The 23,883-nt window shown below is 39.2% G+C and overlaps 1 protein-coding gene across 2 annotated transcripts; it reads left to right on the top strand.

The window, feature by feature from the left end:
* Window positions 1-2,402: 2,402 nt before the first annotated feature.
* Window positions 2,403-23,678, top strand: LOC131879777 (uncharacterized). Of its 2 annotated transcripts, XM_059226192.1 has the most exons (5): window positions 2,403-2,541; window positions 9,877-10,266; window positions 13,737-13,984; window positions 17,026-17,313; window positions 22,867-23,678. In XM_059226192.1, exons 2-5 carry the CDS (start codon window positions 9,948-9,950, stop codon window positions 23,158-23,160), a joined length of 1,149 nt encoding a protein of 382 aa, XP_059082175.1. In that variant the 5' UTR covers window positions 2,403-2,541; window positions 9,877-9,947; the 3' UTR covers window positions 23,161-23,678. The 2 variants fall into 2 exon arrangements, with proteins under 2 accessions (XP_059082175.1, XP_059082174.1); XM_059226191.1 differs by lacking the exon at window positions 2,403-2,541 and having other exon boundaries at window positions 9,634-10,266.
* Window positions 23,679-23,883: the final 205 nt, after the last annotated feature.

The raw sequence follows: 23,883 nt of genomic DNA, 5'->3' as shown, positions 1-23,883 counted from the left end.
ATATACATCACAAATATTCAATTTTTGCTTTAACTACTTTTGGAAAAATGAGAAAAACTGCGCGGCCGAAAGAGTTCCATTTTCCCATCATACCAACATTGGATGTTGGCACAATTTATTTCCAAATATTTGGATAAACTTGAGAGTGAATTGCAGTTTTCGCTATGCATTATGGATTGATTTAGTGTGCAAGTCCTTTTTGTTGCAAATCCTGCAGTGAATAGTGTTCAAAATCGCACTAAAAACTTCTCACCGTTTGGCCGGCTTTTTAAGAAGGTTATGGATCATTCTACTTCTTCCGAGTATCTCGCAACGGAATAATAGTTTAGGAGCAGAAAAAGATTGATAAAGGAGAGCTGAACAACGTGAAAGTAGCTTCCCAACTGAATAGAGGAGATTCCATTGGTCGATATATTTTGGAACCAAATTTGAATGGAGAGATGATCCGCAATGAAGTGAGTGGTAAGAGGTAAAAGGAGTATTTGGAAATGCACTTGGGGCAAATCTCATTTGAAGACGAACTAGATGTTACCAATCGAATCGGAAATGCTAAAACTCGAGCTTAGCATTCTTTTTCGAGTTCCACTAGTTCCTGGATGAAGAGACCATTTGGTACATTAAAAATATTCCCACATATGTAAATTCAGTGACTCACTCCACGGTGGTTCCTTGGCTGAGCAACATTCGCTTCCAAAGGCTGTGGTGAATACGATCATCAAGGATCCGCTGTAGGGTATTCTTCGGATTCGCTCAGCCAGCATAGAAGTCATCTACAAATTGAATGAAAAGAATTCTTCGAGCTCCCAGAATAGCTCCTTCCTGGGCAAGACATTATGGGAGATGGAGCATGGAGAAATTGAACAAAATTGGGGGTGTAGGATAACTGTGTAACATCCTATTGTTTGATTAAACTGAAACCGAGGTTCTTGCTTCAACGAATATCTGAATTTATTCCATGCCGAATGATAACAAAATGAAAGAGACCGAGTGAGGGAAGTTAGAGTTTTTGAGATGTTCAAGGAGAAAGGAACGGTCAAGCAAGTCGAAAGCCTTCCGGAAGGCCACAAAGGACACATAAGTTGGTTGCTTTTCAGGAAGTCTCTCAGAAAATGCTTCCTTTGATAGTGGATCACCGTCTCTGTACGTACTTGTTGGCTTATGCATGGACTCTTAAGCATGTCCTTGGTGGCAAGGATACCTGTTACAACAGGATTGGACTGGTAATTGACGAAGCTAGGCCACTTTTTGATAACAATATTTCAGCTCCTACAAAATTTATAAAGAATGTTAACATACGGTATGAAACAGCGATTAAAAAAATACAGTTTTTTAATGATAAAATGTTGAGCTAATCTCTCTTTAAATGAGAGTATCTAAAGTTTCCGGCTTTTGAAAAAAAAATTGAGTTTCAGGAATAAGCAATTATAAATGTACTGAAAGGTGTGCAGTTTGGTCCCAAAAGACCACACCTTCCTGCCTGTTTCCATTTGTGCATCCATCAAAAAGCTTTGACAAAAGGTAAAATCGGCCTAGGTTTTCTGATGTCCACTCCTTTCATTAAAGGTCTCCCTGGTTTATGGTACGTATAGGATATACATTTTTCGCAGTTCCCTCTCCTTTTGTAACTTCGGAAACAGTTTTTTTTTAGCTATGCCCAAAAGTTTTGGATTCAAATTACAGACATGCGTTTTACTCAAATACCATCAGAATTCCTTTTATGGCAATTTTCGTAACCAAATTCTTGGAAGAAAACTACTTCCAATTTGTGTTTTATAAGTAATCACTCGCTCGATTTTCACACCAAAGTGGATGGTTAAGTTTTTCATATTCTCTCAGCCTCTACTGGCTGTTTTTGGTGGTGTTGGCCTAATCCTACTCTGTCACGTGTAACAATATTCATATGCGTGACAAAAAATCACGAGAAATGACTCAAAACGTATGGCACATCAGTTCGATTCATGCATATTGAGCATATAAGAATATTGGTCAAAGGCCACAGACGTGTGCCTACACACTTTCTTCAGCTTCTTTTACTACAACCTCACAGAAAAGCTCGACCATGGTTCCAAAATTCAATACTCTATACTGAACTTCCAAATCTAATTTAATATGCATTCTTGGGATCCATTCACTTTGTTGACAGATCAACAAGGTAATCTACTTCCATTAGAACCTCCAAAGAATAACTGATTTCCCACGGATCCACGATAAATCATGCCATGAGTTCCAGCGAGTTGTCACTTGGAACCCAAATGGAACAAGTCCTGCGTCCAACCTCGCTTCCTTTCCTGTTCCTCTTTCCTTCCTCTCTAAGGATTGTGTTCCATGTCTGACAGCAAGACAGTCTCGAGAAAACCGCTGAAGAGCGCAACCATCTCTTAAGAGGACAGACAACAGGAATCCAAGCGTTCATGGCCTTCATACAGTCTTTACAGCGCAGCCTTTGAGTTGAGGCAACCGTTCACACGGACCCGAGTTTGCCAGTGAATTAAATCAATGTGAGTGTGTGCTTTGGGAAAAACATTATCTCGGGCCGACAAAGTGAGTAAACTAAATATCCTAAGAGTTCCTTATAGAGGCATATTGCATCAGAGAGGGAAAACTTCAGAGGAAGAAAGTTGGAACAATTAAGACTTACTTGGGCAAGAAGGAAATGCATTGGGTGTGCATTAGCCTCAAAGACTCTTAGAGTTGGAGCACTCATTTGGTTTCATCCATTAGGCATTTTATTGTTAAAGGAAAGAAGCGGAGGACTCGTTTCTTCAATAATGAAACCACGTTGGGCAAGAACATATGAAGACGGATAAACAGTTGTTTGGGGCCTTTGAACGGGGTCGAAGAATTTCAAGAGGCCTTTTGAGTTGCTACCAGACTGAATCGATTTAATATGCTCAGGTTGGCAGTGTGGAAACGATTGGAACACGCACCAATAAATTCCCGTCTCGGGCAGGTTATTACGTCTAAAAATCATGTTTCTATTGATTCCTACGGGGAGATATGAGCATTGGCGCACAGATTTGATGAGGACAATCATCAAGGTCTCCCAGGACCCGAATACAAATTGGACCTTCGGGTTCCAATTAAGGTAATAATTGCTCTTCCAAACGAATGACATGAGTACAAGAACATGAGCCTCGATTTGAGTTGTTTGATTGTGAGACTTTCTTAACGGCACAATAAATATGAATGTTTTTGTGTACATAGAATAAAAATCAAGATTTATATTGCAATGTATAACGCAATATCATTCTGCCAAGTCAGATAAGAACTATCAACCAGATACAAGAATCTGCATTTCATCTTAAAAAACTCTGCAGCAAGCTGAGCGCTTTTGACCTTAGAGGAGACTAAATGCGACAAACGTCGGAGAAAGAAGGTGAAAGTTACAAACCACGCTCCAAACAAACTCACGATTACGCCAGCCAAAACAGCAGCCTTTTATATTCATGGAAACCAAGTTGAGAAGCTAATGGAACTTTCGGGAATTGAGATGCTGTTATGATCTGGTACTGCATGCCGAATTCATAGAGCAGATTCCATTGAGCGTTCTCGCAGTTCATACAGGGTTAGGCGCGATCACGCTTTCACGATTTCAATCATGAAATATTACGGGGCTTTAGACCATTTCATTCTTTTGAAATTTGATGCATTTTCAAAAAGGATTTTGCCTGCTAAATAGTTACCAACTCGCTAGGAGTGTATAACAAATTGGCCTCAAAAATGGTATGATTTGCCAGAGCCGAGTTGGGTGGTCATTCAAGATCACGATGGTCACAAACGTTTCTAATGACATCCATCTTTTCTTTTTTTCCTAATGTTCGAAAATACTTATGATCGAATTAGTTAGCAGTAAGCCCTTGAATGGCCAGAACTTGATCGATGGCTCCTCGCCAAAACGCCAACCTCTATTCTGACTTTAAAAAATGCACATTTCATGACTGACCATTGGTTCGTATTCCCTTGCTGACCAGACTTGTCAATTCTAGCAACTGAAAGTGGACTTAATGAGGCGTTATGAACCTTAAAAAAGCTGAGCGGATATGAAGATTGCATTGGCTAAATTTCCCCGTTTTCGAACTATATGGCTTCCGGAAAGTCTTGGCTCTACACTTGAAACTAACGTTAGCTGAGAACGGCGTCATCGCTGGACAAAGACAGTTGACGGATCTGGTCGAATTCGTCAATTTTCACCTAATCAACTAAATTCTGGCTCCTTCATTTGAAACTATGAGAATGCCTTCGCCAATTTTGATCCCGATCGGATGGATGCAGGGTGTTGCGAAAGTAATGGACCATCTCCAATTTTCAGCGTTCAATGATGTAATACGTCAAAAGGTTATTGTTGGCGCATATACTTATTAACATAATGTGCTTGAAAATTAACAATTATGGAATAGCTCTTTCTAAAGGAATAAATGTCAACATTAAAATTTAAAAGAATCGATTGGCAGGATATAGCTCCTACTCACCATTCTCCGGAGGCTCAACGATGTTTCAAATGAAGTCTAACAAGCTACGGGAACAAAGGTGTGGAGCTTAGCCATCCGCCAGAATTTTTCACCGAAATAAATTCAACTGGATTTCATCAATCAAACAGTCCAAAAGCTTTTCATAGGGCCCCTTATTTCTGACGTTAGACAGCCATAACGAAATGGGGAAGAGACCCGGTAGAATGGTTAACAAACCACTCGTCACATGCCATAAGCGCAATTTGTTTTCCGGATATTATATGACCTGGGTCACAAATTTTGAATAAAATTTTAATAGAATTTGCTAAAAAAAAACACAAAAACGCATTTTAATTCAATAAAGAGGAATCGGCCCAATCGGCCCTACTTTTGTTAGAGGCTAACTCACAAAGCGCCCTCTGAAGTGCGGAATGTAAACCATAATTCGCGTAGCGTAGAAAGCGTATTGCTGCAAATTTCGAATCTCTTGAAAACTACTTTAAAATGGTACAGTCTAAGGTTAATCCGAGTATGCAAAAAATGTGATTTCCTCGATATCTAAAGGCATTTAAAGATGTTATGGACATAAATGCGAAACGACTTCATGATTAGGTGAATGCAAATCAAATTATTTTCATTGAACTGCTGGTATTCCATTACTTTTGAAACACCCTTTAACATGATATTGTGACCATGAATTTCAGTTTGGGTCAGGAATGCGTTTATGTTGTCATTCGATTTTAATAATAATATATCTTTATTACGACTCGTGGTCACAATATTAACCCGTAAAATGGGAGTAATATACAAGGACAGATGAAATAGTAAAATGGTATAAACTTGTTCCCATCAGGTTCCCTGTTTCCAAAAGTGCTCGTTTTGCCAAATATGCGCTATAAGCACAACCTTGCGTAGATTGGGACCTTTATTTTGGCCTGACAAATAACCTTTGATCTGCTCACAAATCGTATTGTTCGATTCCTTCTAACTCGCTATAGTACACAAAGGTCTTCGCCAACATTGATCGCTAATGTGGTGTCAGCCAAGTGGAATATGCTTCTTGCAGGTAGACACTTCGAGGTTCAAGTATTCCATGTCTCTAGCCAATTAGGGTAAAAGCTTGGCCAAAAGAGGAGCTCTTGCCAAATGATACTCGCTCACATGACATATTCGTAATAGCTAATTAATCTCCTTGTGGCCCAGAATATCTTAACCAAAACCGGCATTCAACGGAGTCAATGCTCCTTGTCCACTTAGTTTGAAGCTGGGCTAATATCAAGTTATTGACACTGAGCCCAAAACGCCACAACATTGCATGCTTATGCATCATTTGGAGCTATCCTCATACTTAATAAGCTCGAAGGTGCTGGGAGCACTTTTCTTTGGCGAGTTCTTATTACAAGCTTGAATGCCATTTCGTCAATGTTGGGATAAGCTCGCCATTCTTTGGAAACGGGACGCAAATCCCAAGAGAAAGTTAGATCCATAGAGTATAGAGTTCTGCAAAGTGGGACGTGCTTTGCTTCTGGCCTTCAATGGAGTTGTGTGTCAGAGTGAGAGGCCCATTATTCTTTGACAAGAGGGCTCTGCATTCAATTTTGTTCTCACCAAGTTTGACTCTTGGGCCTCGAGTCTAACTTTCCTCCCGATTTGTCATAGGATTTAAATGAAATAACACTTGCATCCTTGGGGTCTTTTGAGAAAAGTGCTTTGACATGTGAATTGCACATTTGAGGGCTAAGCTTCTACGGAGATGGAGTTGAAAGCAATTGAAATGTGATTGACAACTAGGGAGGACATAATATGGAAAAATGGTCAAGTCGTTCGAACGACCATAGAATTGGCTTGAATGTAGCTTGTCAGTGGATCATCAAGCCCAATTGAAAGTACGACTACCATTGTTAGCGAGTTTCTAAGCTGCCGGATACACCGTATGAAGTAACTTATTGGTAATTTCCAGACCTACTACTTACGGCCCATGACGTCATATATGGGTAAGAGGCAGTTGGCCGCCATGTTATCCTATTCAACTTTTGAAGTTTGATAAAACTTGCAACATTTCCCAGGAGATTGTTGAGGTTTTTTTACATTAACAGCATCAGACAGGCCTTGAAAGATTGAGTTGTTGGGCGTGGCTTGCCCAATTCTGACATTTAACAACAAAGTTAACAATTCTCAGCTGACCAATGTCAATAGGCGTATTCAAGTTGGTGTCAGAAATTTGAGAAGTTATCGCCATCTACAGTTTAAAAGAGTTCTTTGCGACCCATTTGAAAAGCTAAAACCAGCACTTTTATCTAAGAAATTGATAGTTATTAATGTTCAGTGTGGCCAAGAAATGGAGGAGTTCATCTATTTCATTTTTTTATTCTTTTGATCAGTGGCCTTGATGCATTAAACATGGTGATTTTTTACCTTCACTCATATTTTTGAATTAGACATGCGAGTGTACAGAGGGAGTTAGTTATTTTTTGAGTAACGATATCGGTAACGCGTTAGATTCTGCAAAAGTAATGGTATTGGTAAAGGAAGAGGTTTTTAGCTCTCCCGTTACCACTACTTTCTTAAAAAGGGAATGAAAAAAACGTTTAAAGGGTTCTCAAGTGGTGTGATGCATTTGCTACTGATAATAGATAATCACGACAGGCTGCGAGGCTGCGACTAGGGTTATCAATTTACGTTATCTGTGACGCATGACATCACTAGTTGCATGACGAAAACCCGTTAGATAACCTCAAAATGTAACCCTGATTTTTCTCTCGTCTAACCAGTGGAATATCTGCCTCAAGTTAACATTTTATACCCATGAAAAGAAAGATGAAGAAATGCTTGCCAAAATGTTTAATAAAAACTAAACCCAATTAATCCCTAATGCTTGAGCCCTGATATTCTCGTACCCTTGTACCCACGTATATTCGTCATTTGTTTCATGTCATATTAACTTAATGGTAAAAAATCGTATAAAACTTTTTTTTCAGTTTTAGGCCATCGTTTTTGCATTAGTAATGGTATGAGTAACGGTGACGCTTTATTATTTTTTCGGCAACGGTTCAAGTCCAGTTCAAAACTAAGGTTGACAGAGACCTTAAAGGGTAAAAGCTCACCAGATTCCATGGACCTTTGTGACTTTGCGGCTATTTTAGCACTACCATGGCCTAAATCATGAATCTTTTAACTTGTAATAGAAAAAGGGACCTGAAAAAAAGCTTCAATTGCCTACCTGCCACATTTCTGCGAAATGTACGTAAAACATATTCACTCGACTTTTATTGTTATATCGATGCAGTACGAGCCAAAACTACAAGAGACAATCAATTGCGTTGATTTGAAGAATTTAAACTTGAAGCCCAAAGATTTAGTTGGCAGGCAATTAATAGCAGTTTCAATAAATTGCGCGTTTTGGTGCATATTTTTCAATTCAGAGCTGTCTTCTGGAGTAAGTTCACTTCGTAGTCGAAATCTTCTATCTGTCGCAAATAACTCTAACGCAAGAAATTGTTTCAAAAAGAAGCAAAGGAGCTGACAAAAACATCAACCCGCCACTCAAGGTGTCAAATCAAATGTGAAGGTTCTGTATTTAAAACAAATGATCCTTCTCCACTTCAAGACTGCACAACTAAGAGACAAAAGAAAACTCTAGTCATATATCTTTTCTCTAATATTTGGACTAGTTCCATTTCTATGAAATCCATTACTTACTTACATTAGACACCTTCTTTAGTAGCAAGTGCTGCAACCGCTGTGTTTTAACGCTAAAACATTCAGATATGTATGAGTGATTGTGAAGCCATCGGCTGAGTAGTAATGTCAAGACTAACAAAAGCTCTAGGGAAAAAGATCTCTATTTCACTTGGGTGAGTAAGGCTTGCTAGCAACAATGGTTCGGATTAGTTTGCTTTTCAGTTCTTCTGAAGTTCATTCACTGATGTATTGTACCTTCTCGGTTTAACGCAAATAACGTAATCAGGAGTAGTAACTTTAAGGAAACGGAAGCCGCTCATTTTTCTTCCTTTCAGCTGAACAATAGGCTCTTTTGGAAAGTTGGAGGAATATACAGGGTTGTCGAAAATTAGTGACCCCCTTATTTCGTTCAGATTGAAGGGGATATCCCATCATAGGTAGAATGACAATACGTTCACCCAATTAAATTGTCAATGTAGGAACATCTGCTGTAATTAAATACCACAAAGAAGAATACATATTGTTAGCCGGAGATCGAACTAGGGGAAACAAAAAAAACGGATGGTCTAATAATATGTTTGCACTAATTATGAAGGTAAAAATAGTTCATTTTATACATCAATGGAATATGTTTTTTTCAAAACTACCGTAAAAGAATTTAGATTTATTTGTTTTGCAATCAACAATGTTCCTTCAATGTAGGCCCATCCACTGGGCTTTTAGAAAAGGAATGATTTTTCACCGTAAAATAGTCATGCTTTAGGCGTGAGTGTTTTCTCTGAGTGAGGATCATGGTTTCATTAACGATTAAAAAAATTTGCAAAAAAATTTGTTAGGATGTAGCCACAATACTGTTAACAAAACCATATTCGTTGATTGCGTTCAGATTATAAGGATTATCAATCAATCGGAACAACCCTGTATGTGAAGCCAAACTATGCTTACCTTTCAATTATCCATCCACTTCGAACTCTTTTCTTACAAAGAAGATGAATGTCTCAAATGTTGAGAACCCCATTAAATTACGAGCAAAACTTTGGCCACAACTCCAAACATTGCGTAATACAATTTAACGAGGTTCAATTCTAGAACTATTTATCTCAAGATGCCACTGAACTAACAAACTGAACGACTTAACGAACAATAAAGTAGCAAACAAGAGCTTCCTATTTAATACAAGTTTGCTTTAGCTACATTCCCGCAAAGTTTCCTCTTATTTTGCATAGTTCCATTTTGTTCCTTGAAGAACAGCGTCACAAAGTCCATGAGCGGAATTCAGATTTGAGGATTTCCATTTTTTCTCTCAATTTCCAGGGCAGGTTATAGAAATCAAGTGTTATTTTGCATAGAAATATTTCATAGGCCTCGAGCTCTGCGGTTGTCCGCAATTTTTTTTATCCATGTGGACCAACTAATCCAATTGTGGCTCGTAAAATTTCTCCATTGGGAAATCTCGCGCTTTGGTCCAACTTTTTTCCAAGAGTTCAGTCTCGGCCATTGAAGGTCGGACCCCTGAAATGAGATTACACGCTCTGTTAGTCAAAATGGTGAGCAATTATAATTTGAGCGAGAGGAAACTTCCGAAGGCCTGAGCAAAGAATACCTATTTCTGTATGGAAAAACAACATTTCAACCAACAATCCCCAGAGAAAACGTAAGATCCCATTTCCGTTCCATCTCAAGACTTTGAAGTTTCATTCGGGATAAAGTGCAAGTAATTCAGTTCACTGCCTTTTTCTTGTTCTAGGAAAGATCTCAAAACGCGGGACTGACGAGAACCCCTTTACCCATTACCACTGGCCCAACCCTCGGCCAAAGATGTCCCAAGGCGTGACAATGATTGCCATTTTTGATGACGTCAAGTATTATGGTGAAGGCTGGACCCTGTCCTTCATCGTGTTCTTTGGATTGTGTGCCAATGTGTTCGCTATCTTTGTGATTCGAGACTCGGAGCTGAACCTTATCCAGAACTTTTCAAGGCTCCTCCAGTTTCAAGCCGCGTGCGACATGGGATATCTCATTACGAATGTTCCAGCCTTTGTTTTCACTGGATTTGGCTTCTCTTTCGCCGCCAACGAAGTGTCCTACTTCAAATATTCTCGTATTATGATCCCTCTGCTTCATATCTTCCTCACCGGTAAGTCTAGAGGCATTTCAGAAAAGGATCCAGGCACCGCTGGCCTTGATCTTGGAAAGTACTAAAGGTGCCATCAATGAAGTCTCAGAGTAATTGCTTGCATGGGAGTCGCATAAATTTGATTTGAAGAGAGGTACAAGTGGAAAGCGAGACTTCATAGCGAACTCGTATGAGGTTCTTGTACGTACTACAGATGGCCTTCATTGCCGGGAGATTTATGAGGGAAAATCCCTCGCTTCGTCAATCTCACTTCTGGGTCATGGCTTAAAGGCCACCTTTTCGGCTTATTTGGAACAAAAAAAGGCTGGCTTTATATGCTTCGAACTAGGAAAGAGAAGCCTTTGGAGATGTGGAATTTTTCTTGGTTAGTTGCTGTTCAATTTATTGGGCAATAAAGTGGCAATTTGCGAACCCCTGAGGTTTTGGGTGAATTACCTCACTTTTCGGGTTAGAGACGATGTTCAAAGTCCAATGAAAGCAATCGATTCGTGTTTGAATAAATATCACAAATTAGCTACTCATTGAACCATAATTCTAAACCGAGCTTGCATGCAACCCCACTATTAACATCTTTACATTTTTCAATGCGAAATCAAAAAAAGTCCCTCTTATGGCTTATATTGCCTAAAAGCGACCTTTGGAGTAGAAAAACATCTCGTTAGCAACCCTTCAAGTGGCTATGAAAAGGTCATCTGACAAGCTTGAAAATCGTTTCAGTTCAAAATCGATCCTCTCCAATAATACGTGGAACGATTTTCCTGCAAAGACAGCCAACAAACATGTAAATAAGTTGTTAGGAATCCTGCACCACCCAAAATCCTCGAAACCCGAAAACATAGACAAATGTTCATTAACACTGCATACATTCAACGCTATAATTACAAATGCCTGCACTGAAAGAAATATGTACCTTGGAATATCCATGTAATTGCTCCTCCCATTAACAAGCTTTACACTCACTTGATTGAAAGTGTTCAAAGCAAAAAAATGTCACTTCCAGATCTGTTTCTTTGACTTTTCGGGTTTTCCACATAAAATCTTTTACCTACATACAAGTATCAATGTATCCTTTTTCTTGGAGCAGAATTGCGACATAAGTTCTGTCACTTCCACCAAGCAAATTGAAAGACCAAACCCTCGTCTTTTCATTTGACTCTCATAAGCTTTAGGGTTAAGTTTGTTTTAAGAAATGCTTTTTATTTGATTGTTATGCATGATAATAAGTTTCTTCACATAGAAAATCTTTGACCAGTTTGGGGAGAGGAGACTTCTTGGCGATTAATCTTAACATATTACAGTTAAATACAGATTGCGTGATGACATTCATCATTATCTAATGTGGCATTATTCATCAAAATTGCGTTTTATTTCATTCCTACTCTTTCATTTATCCAAAACAATTGCGTCCATCTTGGATTGTCAGTTTTTAGTCTCCTATATATATGGAGGCCATCAAGGATACTTATTCAATTGTGAGAAAAGACCTTGCGCCTCCTTGAAGCTACTCTTATTCAATTATCATAGTGGAAACATGTTGGACCTTGGGACCTTTTGTGAACCACTACAATATGGACGGGGATGGTGGGGTCTAGAATTAACATTTAGAAAGCGAGTGAATGCATTGCATTTTCCTTCAAGTGAGATCAGATCGTTACAATTACGTATCTTAAATTTCAGCTCAATCTAATGACTGGGTCGAAATCTATGTCCTGTCAAACATGGAACATAAAATGTAACAGAAAGAATGATTTGACCCTCGTCTGGTAATCAATTGCTAGAGGAGGGCTAGCCTATTCATTCTGTGAAGAGTTAAGTAGTGATCTTCCGGCATAATTTTTGATCCAGTCCCTCGATCAAGGTGAGATTTTAAATATGCAGGTGTAGGGACTTGGGACCAATTTCATATGAAGAAAACCGCAATATTTTTTGATTCAAGCATCCATGTCCATATTCCAGGGGTTCATGGTCCATCTATGGACAACAGTACCCTGGACATGCTTGACGTTGCCAAACGTACCTGCATAGCATTTTGGAAAATTTAGAACATGGGAATTAACCTAACAACTAGAAATTCTACTTCAGGTATCCAAGCCAGGCGGATTCAATTGTCATAGATCTAAAATTAGTGGGAAGAGTCATGATCTTTTGCGCACTAATTGGAAGACTTCCTTTGAACTCATTTGCTTTTCTACGATTGAAGTTTCCATTTGTCCAAGTTTATTTTGAGCTTAACAGGCAATACAAAGTGGACGTTCAAATTTAATAGACTTGCTATCAGATTAGAATGAAAATAACGAGTGAATTGAAATTATATCATGTTCCAAATATTTCCGGTGTCAGTGGTTACCAGAAGGACTGGTTGAAAGTGAGCCAAGGCTGTTTTAACTTGAAAAAAAGCGAAAGAAAGAAAACAATTTCATACTCGTAGATTTGCAAAATTAATCATCTTGTTTCAAAAGCGGTTGAATAATTGAAGTCGATAAACACTACAAGCCTGGGCCAGAGGAAGAAGGGTGAAAACGGATCCATGGTAACGTAGACCGGAGTATCCAGTAGTGCTGGGGCGAATCTGGACTCGAGTCCGAGTGCACTCGAGACTTTTACTCGATTTTGGAGAAATTGGCCCGACTCGAGTCTTTTAGAAAGGGCTCTTGTCCGGACTCGTCAAGAAAAATCATTTTTTCCTAGAAATTTGCAAGACGAGTCTTTTTGGTAGAACTTTTGGTTAGTAAAAGACTCGAGTCCGGACTCGGCAAGTCTGGCAAAAAGTCAAAAAATCAGAGGACTCGTACGAGTCCGACTTTTGCCGACCAGCGACAATTGTACAGACCTCCAGATTAATTGCGACTGGCCGGGCCGACCCTTTAATGAACATTGGGTTTGTCATTGAGAATTAGGTTCACTTGGTTTCTTCCTTACAATGTTGACGTAACCTTGAATGGGGCAAGTCAGCCTTGATCCTTCGCCGTAATCAAGCTTATGCACTAGAACGTGTTCGTGACCGTAAAATTACAATAAGAGAAACAATGACCAAGTGATGAGTAAACAATTCAGATTTTGAGACAGATGAGCATGTGAGATAATTATGTATTATTGTTGGGACAATTACCCCATCCAATATCTGGTTCAAAACCTGTTGTACAGTACCTACTCACTATGGCTAAAAATGCTCTGGGAATTAGGCCAAACTTGATTCAAAAATCTTACTACAATCCTTAGAGTATACTATGTGCAAGTCCCCAGGGATACATTAGCTCTACCTTAAGCACTTTGAATGTGTTACACATGCCCGTAGAAAACCAACTGTGACCATTAGGATCTCCATTTCAATAGCCAAGGTCATAGCGTCAGCTTCAAAAACCAACCTTTCACTTCGTGAATGATGTCTGATGATCAGCTAATCAGTTCTGTCTAATGAGCCACCATCATCAATTAATTAGCCATTTCATCAATGCTTGTAATGGTTTCAGGTTCGAGTTACACGACCGTAGCTTTGGCTGTGGAGAGATTGGGCGCCATGAAGATCCCAAATAACCAATCGCGGCGAGGTCAATTGGGCCAATATCCATTGATTGGAGTCCTGTCCTTGATCATATGTGTGAGCGTTGGTTACAACGTTCCTCGTTTCTTTGACACGGAAATTGCCTTTCACAAGGAAACAACGCTTAAACGAATCAACAATACGGGCAACCCCGTGGTTGATCATGATGTTTTCCAAGTGAGTTACTTTAACAAAGTTACGTGAATCCATCCATTAGCTGGATCAATAATGAGGTCAAAGTATAGTAATTAGATTAACTTTATTGGTGATGATGCGTACCAAAATCAAGCAATGATTTAGATAACCTGGTCCTGTGGATCATGGAGGTAGAGAAAGCTGCCATATGCTTAATTCTGTCTGACAACCAAGTTGTTTGTTCATGGTAGCGGTTGCATAAGAGACTCATGTTAGACCAATCCCAAAAGCATATCTACATAGAACTGAACGAGAAAGCCCAATAGTGTTCAAAACTTCAAACTCAGCAATTTTATTTTGCCAACTGTCATTAAGGCCAAAATGTGCAAGTTGCAAATACTGCGAAAAGAACTTGCATGTGCCAGATTTTCCCACATTTTTTTGCAATTTTCATAACAAATATAATATCAGGCTGCAGCCCATTATGTACAGAAGTTTTGATACGTAAGGCGGAAATTTTGAATTTTTCGCAATTCGTGATAATCTTTGTTACATCTTTTCAAATTTGCGGAAGTTTTGGATGTTTGAGATTCATTTTTTCATATGTTGTGGACACTAATGGTCATGAACATATAAAAAATATCATAGAAGCTGGACATGGCAACATGAATTTTCCCTCTTGTGTGCACTGATAAAACTCTAACACTATTTTGACAAAGAAATCTGACTTATTTGTGAACCTTCCTTCTTGTTATGACATTGAACCTATCTTAAAGTTCGCAGATAATAACAATGAATATATGAAAAAAGACTTGTTTGGGAAGTAAACTTTAGGTTTAAGCACGATAACAACGGACTTCAAACCATAATAAGATCATAGCTAACCTCGAGTTGACTAAAAATCAAATGACAAATAGTGTCCAAGATATTCATCTGGAAGCAAAATCAAGATCAAAACTGCTCCTTTTTGTCATTCTTACGTTGGAAGTTTTAAGAAAAAACTGTTCCTCCCTTTGCATATCTTTCGATTATTTTTTTGCAATGATTTCATTCATTTTTTATGATAAAACCTTTCCATTTGCTTATTGTTACATATGCAAGCGGAAATAGTCTTTACAGGCCCCTCAACTTTGTCAATGAGTATATTTTGGCTAATTTATCTGCAAATTTTGGTGCAATGTTGCTGTCAATAAAGATCATTTTCATTTTCAAATTTTAGCCGGGCTAGCTTTCACAAGCACATTAACCCCAGCATAATGTATGTACATGACCCAGTCTAGGAATTTTTATAATCCCATACTCTGTTCCCTTGAATTTATTTGCAATTTGATTTGACTACCTCTCGGAAGAAATTATATCGGAGACCTTCCAAGCCATTCCCATCAATCTTTGTTGATGGATCTTCAATGTGGCCGAATTAATTCTTTTAAAATTAGAAAAATACGAAAAGAGGTGTGAAAATGCAAAAAAAGCTAATGGAAAAGGCCATTTTTAGCCCCCTTGGTTGTGTTTTTCTTTTAAATGTTAGGCACAAAGCTGCAGTAAATAAGTTATCCATTGGGTTTCTTTATTTTTTGAACAAAAAAAGGCATAAAATATTTCTTGCAAGGCTGGCAAGGCTGGCTCTTTGATACATAACTCATAAAAGCCATAAAACCCTCATTTACATGCTCTAGGAAGCATATCTTCTGAAGTCGTAGTTCCCTCTAGGTAGATTCAAAAAGAGAGAAAAATAACACCTTGATGCGATTAAGGCTCAGGTTTAGATTTTAAGTAATTTGCGTTTAACTTAAACAATGTTAGAAATAATCAATATCGCTCAAAATGTCGTGCGCTTCAAGACAAGACACGTAAAGGAAACAATTCACAAACGTGCAATTAGTTCATAGCTTATATTCGTGAAAGCCTTGGTTCCTTTTTGATAGAATGGAATCTCCGATTGCAACCCTCATCAACGCTCATCTACGATCGACTGCATAGTCTGTAGCGGATATTGTTGTTTGTTCAGAATGTTACATGATGGATTTATTCCATGCACGGTATGGCGTTTCATATCCGAACCAAAAACGGTTGTGAATGAATGAATTGGAGCGGTTTTCCTGATATTCTCACCGTATTTGGTCATTCATCCCTCTCACCAAGCTAGAGCGGGCTTTGTTGAACAAATAAAATAAAATAAATAAATGAATGAACGGTGAATATTTGATTACTGTGAACTTGTACTATTGTTTCATGAAACCTGAGTGGACACATAATATTAAATGGGTGAATTTCCCAATTTAATATTGGGGCTTTGATAATGAAGGGACTTGAAGGGTCAAGTTTAAGTGTCAATTTATTTTTGGTTACATTACTTTTGATCTGTCATATGTACGTGTAAGAATTCCGATGCATTCTGCAATGCTCGATTTTTGAAAAATGTGAGCTTAAAACGCTTCAAATGCTTCTCTTCAGACGTTAAAAGTCAAATAGAGTTTTTTGAGTGAAAATCGGCAAATTAAAAAAACAATCAGCAATTCAACCAAATTTTACATTTTCATTGGTAAACTCCCTCAAATTGTGTTCGCAAACTTTAATGTTTCAATTTTGTTTCTTCTTCTTTCCCATATATTGTATGTGGTTTTTTTTTTCGTTGCGTAATTTCTTTTTTACACATTGTATTTTACTGTGCCATGTTCAATAAACAATGAACTGACCAGACTTCACAAGGGATTAGTAGATATTTTCAAGTTTACGTATTTCATCACCAAAAAGGCATAGATATATAGGTTCAAATCGATATCGAGAATTGACGAAAGCTGCTTTAAATCTAAATTCAATTGCGTTCCTTTTGAGTCCTTATCAAAAATAATTAGAAATCAATTGCCCCAGACGAGAACTTTTAATCGGTCGGACCTTCAGCAATAACACGGGAGCATATTTTAGAAATGGCATGCTTTAAAGCTATCTTGGATTGGTTAGTGTGAACTCTTCCCACCGAAATGCAACCTCCGTTTGACTGAATTAGGTTAATGGCAAAGAGTGATCGTGAATACATTAATCAGGTTAGTGCTCCTCCATTAATTTGGTTTCACCTCTTCCAGGTCGATGTGCCACACTTGGATCATTCTCAGCTGTTCCCACTGAGCTATTTCATCTATTACAAGCAGGTTGGAGCCTTCATCTTGACCAGTCTCACTCCATTCATGGCCTTGACAGTCCTGAACGTACTCATCTCGAGGAAGCTCGAGATTTTTCGTCGAGTTTCCATTCGCTTGGGTCGGGAACAGCGAAAAACGGTCCGCGCGACGGCCTCATTGATGGCCATTGTCTTTCTCTTCCTCGCCTGTCATAGTGTCAAACTGGTCGTCAATGGATATCAAGTCATTCAGGTACTATGCTTCCCCCGACATTCGTGATACGGCGTCTTCATAGCCATGCATGAATGAATCTTTTGCCTCCCAAATCTGGTGGGCCCTTAATGGGCTCTCGATCACCATTTGCGGTCCGAGAAACTCGTGGGCAGCGATTCCAATTTCCAATAACTCGTTGAACCACCGAACCTATGTAATGAATGTCATTTGCACTGGATACCCCGAGATAGGATTTCCAAATGATCGGAGGGTGGGTGAACCCAATTGGTGGAAAGGCTTTGTTCAGTGAGTCGCTTAGCTACACCTACTGCAGTGCCCTTTTTTTATCTTTTGAGTGAGGTCAGAGACTTGGTGGTCAAAAGAGCTTTGGAACCTCCTATCGTCATTAGTTTCACATGTCTCAAGGCAATCAGAATCTTTTGTTCCATGGGGAACATTGGATTCCTTCCATTATTGATAGCGGACCCTACGATAGCCTTCAATGGTCCTTTCAGTGGTCCATGTTCCATGAATATTAGATCTGCCATCGAGAATTGATTGCCAACCGCCGACTCACGGACACTGCTGTTTTTTCTCCGTCCATCTCAGACCTAAATTCCAATTGGGAAGGTGTTTCATTCGTCTGCTTCCAAGACCATCTCACTCAAGGAGCCAGATCCAGTTCCTAATTCAACTTTTACCGTCTCGATCCCGGAACATAAATATTTGCTATAGGTTGGGCGCGCAGTTGAGCAATTCAATGGCTCGCGCCATCGAACCTGATAAAACATTCACCATTTCTTGGCTTGAACCATTGACCTTCATTCTAATATCATCCTTAAAAAAAGCACGCTATTTTCTGTAAACAATTTATGACATCTTTTAAAAATGAATGTTTAAAAGATAACCGGACCCACATGAAAATGTTTTTGAGCGCTTGGTAACGGCTGGATTCCTCTCGAATGTCCGAATGAGGCTTGCACATACCCTCGATTGGACATTATTTGTCTTTCCTAATTGATTTGGCTGAAGAACGAGGTTGAATGACACTCGAGGAACAACAACGGAGAACCAGTCCCACGCTATGTTCCAATAACGAATGAGATGATGGAAGGATGCAAGGAAGGGATGGAATGTGGTCAACAACTCGTATCGCTTTGAGCCTTCTTAGCGTAAAGGCATGTTATATTGATAGAATACTAATATAATTGTGTCGTTGAAAGTGGTTCAAGCGGGGAAGAAGTGATTGGAAAGTACATTTCATAACGAGAGAATGCTTTTTAATGTTGTTGACACAAATGATCCAATTAAAAGAGGGCTAAAGTCAGCTTAACCCTATTTGCGGTTGACAAGTTCTCATTTAATGGACCACTAGTACGTTCAAGCACACTTTGGTGGAACGAGGTCCAATCGGAGGGACTCTTATGTTCCAATGTAGACTTCAAGGCTTTGTATTCAAAGAGTATACAAACGTTTTGTTCTATATGCTAAATGTTAGGCGTCAAAGCAAACAATAATTACGTGGAGAAAATCACATTTTACAGGGATGACACTATTTAAGGTCCCCTACAAAATAAGAATGTACACCAAATGCAATGGGCAGACAGTATTTTTAGGCTAATATAGTTTGAAGATCAAAGCCTGTTCATTATTGCCAGAAAAAATCATTCAAAATGACCGCAGCGTTTGGAAACCATTGCTTCCTACCTGAAATGAAACTTCTTAACCAATTGAGAACTTTGCCTTTGATCCCAATCTCAAGGAGTCTGTTAACTAAAAGACCATGATCTACCTTGTCAAAGGCCTTGGTAAAGTCGAGATAAACTACATCGACTGATTCATGGCTCTCTAGTCTCTCAAGAAACTCTTTGGAGTGGAAAACACCCTAGAGAACTGATCTCTAAATATGTTGGCCATACCCTCTACCTTGCCTACGGCTTCCCCATTGACCTCAAAAGGCCCAACAGAGTGTTTCATTTTTCTCTTGGAGTTTGCATAAGAGAAAAACGCCTTTGGATTCGACCTCGCCTCTTGAACAACTCTACTTTCCTTGTTCAACTGATCTGTCTCAATGGAGGCCTTAATTCTACCTTGGATTAAATCCAACTTTCTTTGAAGGCTAGCCACAACTACTGGATTCAAAGTGCTCTGGAGCCTTTTTGCTAGTTTGCAACTCTTTTTGAACAAATTCTTCCTATACTTCGGAATTTTAGAATGTGCCCCGCCCTGTGAAACACATTCAGAGATTGCTAGACTGGAACAGACGTCCTCAAAAACTAGAATCATTTTGTCTAAGGCTACATCTATGGACGATTCCTTTTTCAGCATTGAAATAAGATCAAGCTCCCCTAACCTTTCTATAATCAACGGCCAATGTTCATCTTTGAACTTGAACTTAGCCAGACCGACCTTTTTGGCCGGTCTTACTCTAGAGCACGCCGGCTTTTGAGTAATGGTCGACCCTATCTCGAGAACATGATGATCTGACAGATTACTAGGTGTCACATGGACATACTGGATCAGATCAGGGTCATTGGAAAAAAACAAGTCAAGAACGCTATTCGCTCTGGTGGCTACACCAACATGCTGAGAGAGATTGCGCAAGATCGCAAATTCCTCCAGCTTTTCGAACGACTGAGACGTCGATTTCGAAATGGGAATATACCCATCTGGACTAGCCTCCCACTCTACAACGCTAGCCGGAAAATTGAAGTCCCCTACAAAGAAAACCTTTGAGCAAACTGACTGGTCCAACTCATTTCCTATGAATTTGAGAGCTGACAAGAACGAGCTTACTGAACAAGAGGGGGGCCTATATATTGTCGCAATGGACAGATCAAGACCTTGAAGATGACAAACTAAGACCTCTACTTCTCCATTAGACATTTTTACATGACTAGTGTGCAGGTCATTTCTAACATATAGACATACGCCCCCATGCGGAAAAATGGGATTGTCAGGGCGTACTCTATCACATCGAACTAAATTGAAACCAACCATGGCCAGCTCTTCATCTAAGACTCTTGTTCGAAGCCAGGTTTCTGTCATGGAAATGAACGAGACCTGCCTATCTAAAGCTAGTTCCTCAAGAACCTTGATCTTTGTGCTATCTTTTTTGGAAATAAGACAATGCACATTCAAATAAAGCCCTTTTATGGGCAGATAGCCCTTCGATGGACTAGAGCTATCAAATCTTTGACTAGGCTCTCTAACCTTAAAAAATCCTGTTTTTGGACAAAACTAATCTTAGGTGGAGGATAAGAGAACCTTTGAGGAGAGGGTAAAAGTTGAGTATTAGTGGGATAAGGAACTCTGGCCGCCACCTGAGCATACGATCTAAAAGATGCGTGGTCCCTCATGGCGACCAGAGGGGGGCTTGGGTTAAAGGAATTGAGGTTGAGGGTGTAGGAGAGAGAGGGGAACAAGGGGAGGGATATAGCGAGGGAGAGAGTAAAGGGGTGGGGTAAGTCTGTTGAGAGACTTGACAATTAGGTTGAGACAACTGCTGTCTCTGCCTCCTAGTGCCCCTGAGATGGGCCTCTGTGCATTTGAAATTGAGGCATACCTTGTGCCTCAAAGATCTCATGCACATAAATGGGTGGAAAAAAGCTACACCCCTTCTTGGAACAACCCTTCTCATTGAATTTGAGAAGGCCAAAGTCTCTAAGTTTGGGACACCATTCTGGGTGAGCCAGTTTACATTCAGGTCCTTCATGATGGATTTGTACGTTTTTATCCGAGTTGAGATTGGCGATGACCGAAGAACGTCTACTTTCGGAGTCCATATTAGGACGAAATACTTGTGGTATCTATTTGGTAAAAAAAAATTGAAGTTGTAGACAACAAACGGAACATATTTCATTATCTTAACACAAAACATCTTAATCATAACTGTTTTATGCATAAATGTAATTGAATATAGGGGACGCTAAATAAAATCCTCCCAGTAGATTTGAACATTTTAGAAAAGCAAAGCAAGAAATAATCTCTCTGCAATGGTCATTATCAAACATGAGAATATTCATCAATCATTGCAGCTGTTAGTTAAGTTAGATCTTTTCATACAGATAGATCATGGGTTGAATCACCGAATCAGGACAAGGTGACCAATAATATGTGGGACTTTGACCCCTTTCGAACTTAATTGGAGTGCTTGAAGCATATAAATGAAATATTTTTCTTCATATTTTTGCATTTGTCGAGCTCCTCGATACTTTGTTACAGATACAATTTTCAAAATTCAAATCAGGCACCAAACATGAACCCCCAAAAGACTGGTTGAAAAGTATTTTGAGTAACTAAGCCCCCCCCCCCAAATAACTTTGAAGACTGAAGTCCGAAAGCGGAACGGCAAAAATCTTCATTTAAAGTCAAAACCTTAAATAATCGTGCGTTAATTTCAAGAATTTGATTCATTTGTGAAGGCTTTAGCAAACATATTATTGATACGCTTTGGGTCCTGCTGTATTTGTCGACTGACAACTTCGGATTTCTACAGCCTTAAAATATATTTGGTTTGAGCTTGTCCTAACAATTGCTTGTCTCCCTGTATAGGGATAAATTTTAATCAGCTCAAAAAAAGAATTGTTCTCTTTTGTTCTCTTGCAAATAGTAATCTTTTCAATGGCTTAAAATGTTAACTTATCGTCGCTTAATTGAAGAATATTTTTGCCTTCATATTCAAACCAGAATGCATACAATTTAGCATCCTCGTTAGATTAAAGAAACATGAATCGGTAAGCTACTTCTCAAATTAGCTTGCCGACAAATCCTGATGCTGCAAATGTTTCAATGCTTTATTTAATCAAAGAAACGTACTTGTGTATTTTTCTCCATTTCAAACTCGATGCAAGTGACCACGTCATGTCATCATCAAGCACTCTAATTGGTATTTACGGTAATCACTTATCATTTTCTGGTGACTTGCTTGGCCCATTTATTACTTTTCATCTATCTTTGTAATGAAAACATTTTCATCCATTTCAATTAAGGCACGGGTATGGCTATAAAAAATCCATCCCATATCCATTGGAACATTCGAATCTCTGATGATTTCCCCTCAATAGTAAATGTGCTGGTTCCGCCACGGACTTCTAGAGATATGGACTGCAAACGGAAGCAAATATATCCTATCTCCTAAACCGCTCATCTTATTCCAAATAAGCACTTCATACGACCACAAGATCTTGTTGAATACATGAGCTCAGCCAAGTTTGAGCCTAAACCTATGCTTAGGGAACTCAGGAGACATGTTCAAAGTTATGTAGGAAACACTACATAAAATTTGATTTTTCGGCCTGCTCTTGGTCAGCTACATAAGCTTTTGACAACATAACTTTGAAACAATCCACTTTACAAGTAAATGATAAAAAAATTGGCCTACCGTTAATTGAAGAAATCTACGTTTCTTATATTATTACTTTAATTCGAAAAGTGGCTCAGACTGGCTATGACCAAGAGCAGGCCGATTTGCCGGGAAACTCGTTCGCAGTCCATATTTCTAGAAGTCCGTGGTTCCGCTCAGCAGGAAGCGAGTTGATTAGGGAAATGGTACAGTATTCTCACAAGTACTATACAATGTTTTCATTGCAGGTTTTGAGCGTGGGTGAGCAAGTTCACACTTGGCATGCCTGGTTGGAACACAGCACGACCATCTCCCATTTGCTCTTGGCCATCAACTCCTCCATCAATTTGCTGCTATACTGCGCTTGTGACCGTCACTTTTGGGTCATTGCTCAAAAACGAGTCAAATTACTCTTCGTGTGGCCCATCACCCTTCGTCGGGAGTTTGCCAGTTTCGAGTGTGTCTTCACCAGGAACTTGGAAATCCAGGAGAATTACATTGGATCCAAGGAGACAATGCAGACCATGGTCACCGAACTGTGAACGTGTCCGTTTTTTAAGTCGGTGGAAAGTAGTTGGAACTTTTGAGTATTTTTCTACGCCATCTCAAACAGGGCACAGACACACACACTCACATACACGAACACACCTTGCCTCGTTCGTTGAAAAACATATCCAATTCTTTGGATGTCGTCGCCACTTTTTTCCCTGGACATAGTGCTTCAATTCGAGACGGAAAAAAGGTCGGGAGAAAGAAGACTTTGCTCCTACACTTGGGAACGGTGAAACTCCCACGAGATTTACGAGACCCTGAGGGCTTGTTCGAATGTCAGAATCCACCATTTTGGTGTACTATATATACATATATCTAATTTGTATACGTACATAGAAATCTTAAAAATGTTTTATGGTTGTTGAATATGTTTCGATTCCGTGTGTTTAATTCCGAATATATCCCGGTTTGCAAAATTCCCAATGCTCAAGTGTGATAGCATTCATGTGATGTCGCCGAACGGAAAAACCCTTGAAATATATTTAGTCTAATATATGGAACAATCAAACGTGGGTTCGGCTCATTGGTCTTTAACTGACACCCCCAAGGCCGAAATATTCACATTGGCACCAATGAATTTGCATTTCTCGTAAGTTCTACCATCAAAAGAAAAAATTGTGTCAAAAAATGTATTGAAAACAAGCCTGAAAGCAAGATAATGGTTTGATGAACCTTATGTCTTGGCAATGATTGAGGCGTTGTGATGGAATTCC

The sequence above is a fragment of the Tigriopus californicus genome, chromosome 4 (genome assembly GCF_007210705.1).
Source record: "Tigriopus californicus strain San Diego chromosome 4, Tcal_SD_v2.1, whole genome shotgun sequence".
In the NCBI taxonomy this organism is placed as follows: domain Eukaryota; kingdom Metazoa; phylum Arthropoda; class Copepoda; order Harpacticoida; family Harpacticidae; genus Tigriopus; species Tigriopus californicus.
The sequence above is the reverse complement of the archived record's forward strand: the minus strand, read 5'-3'. Positions and strand labels throughout refer to the sequence as shown.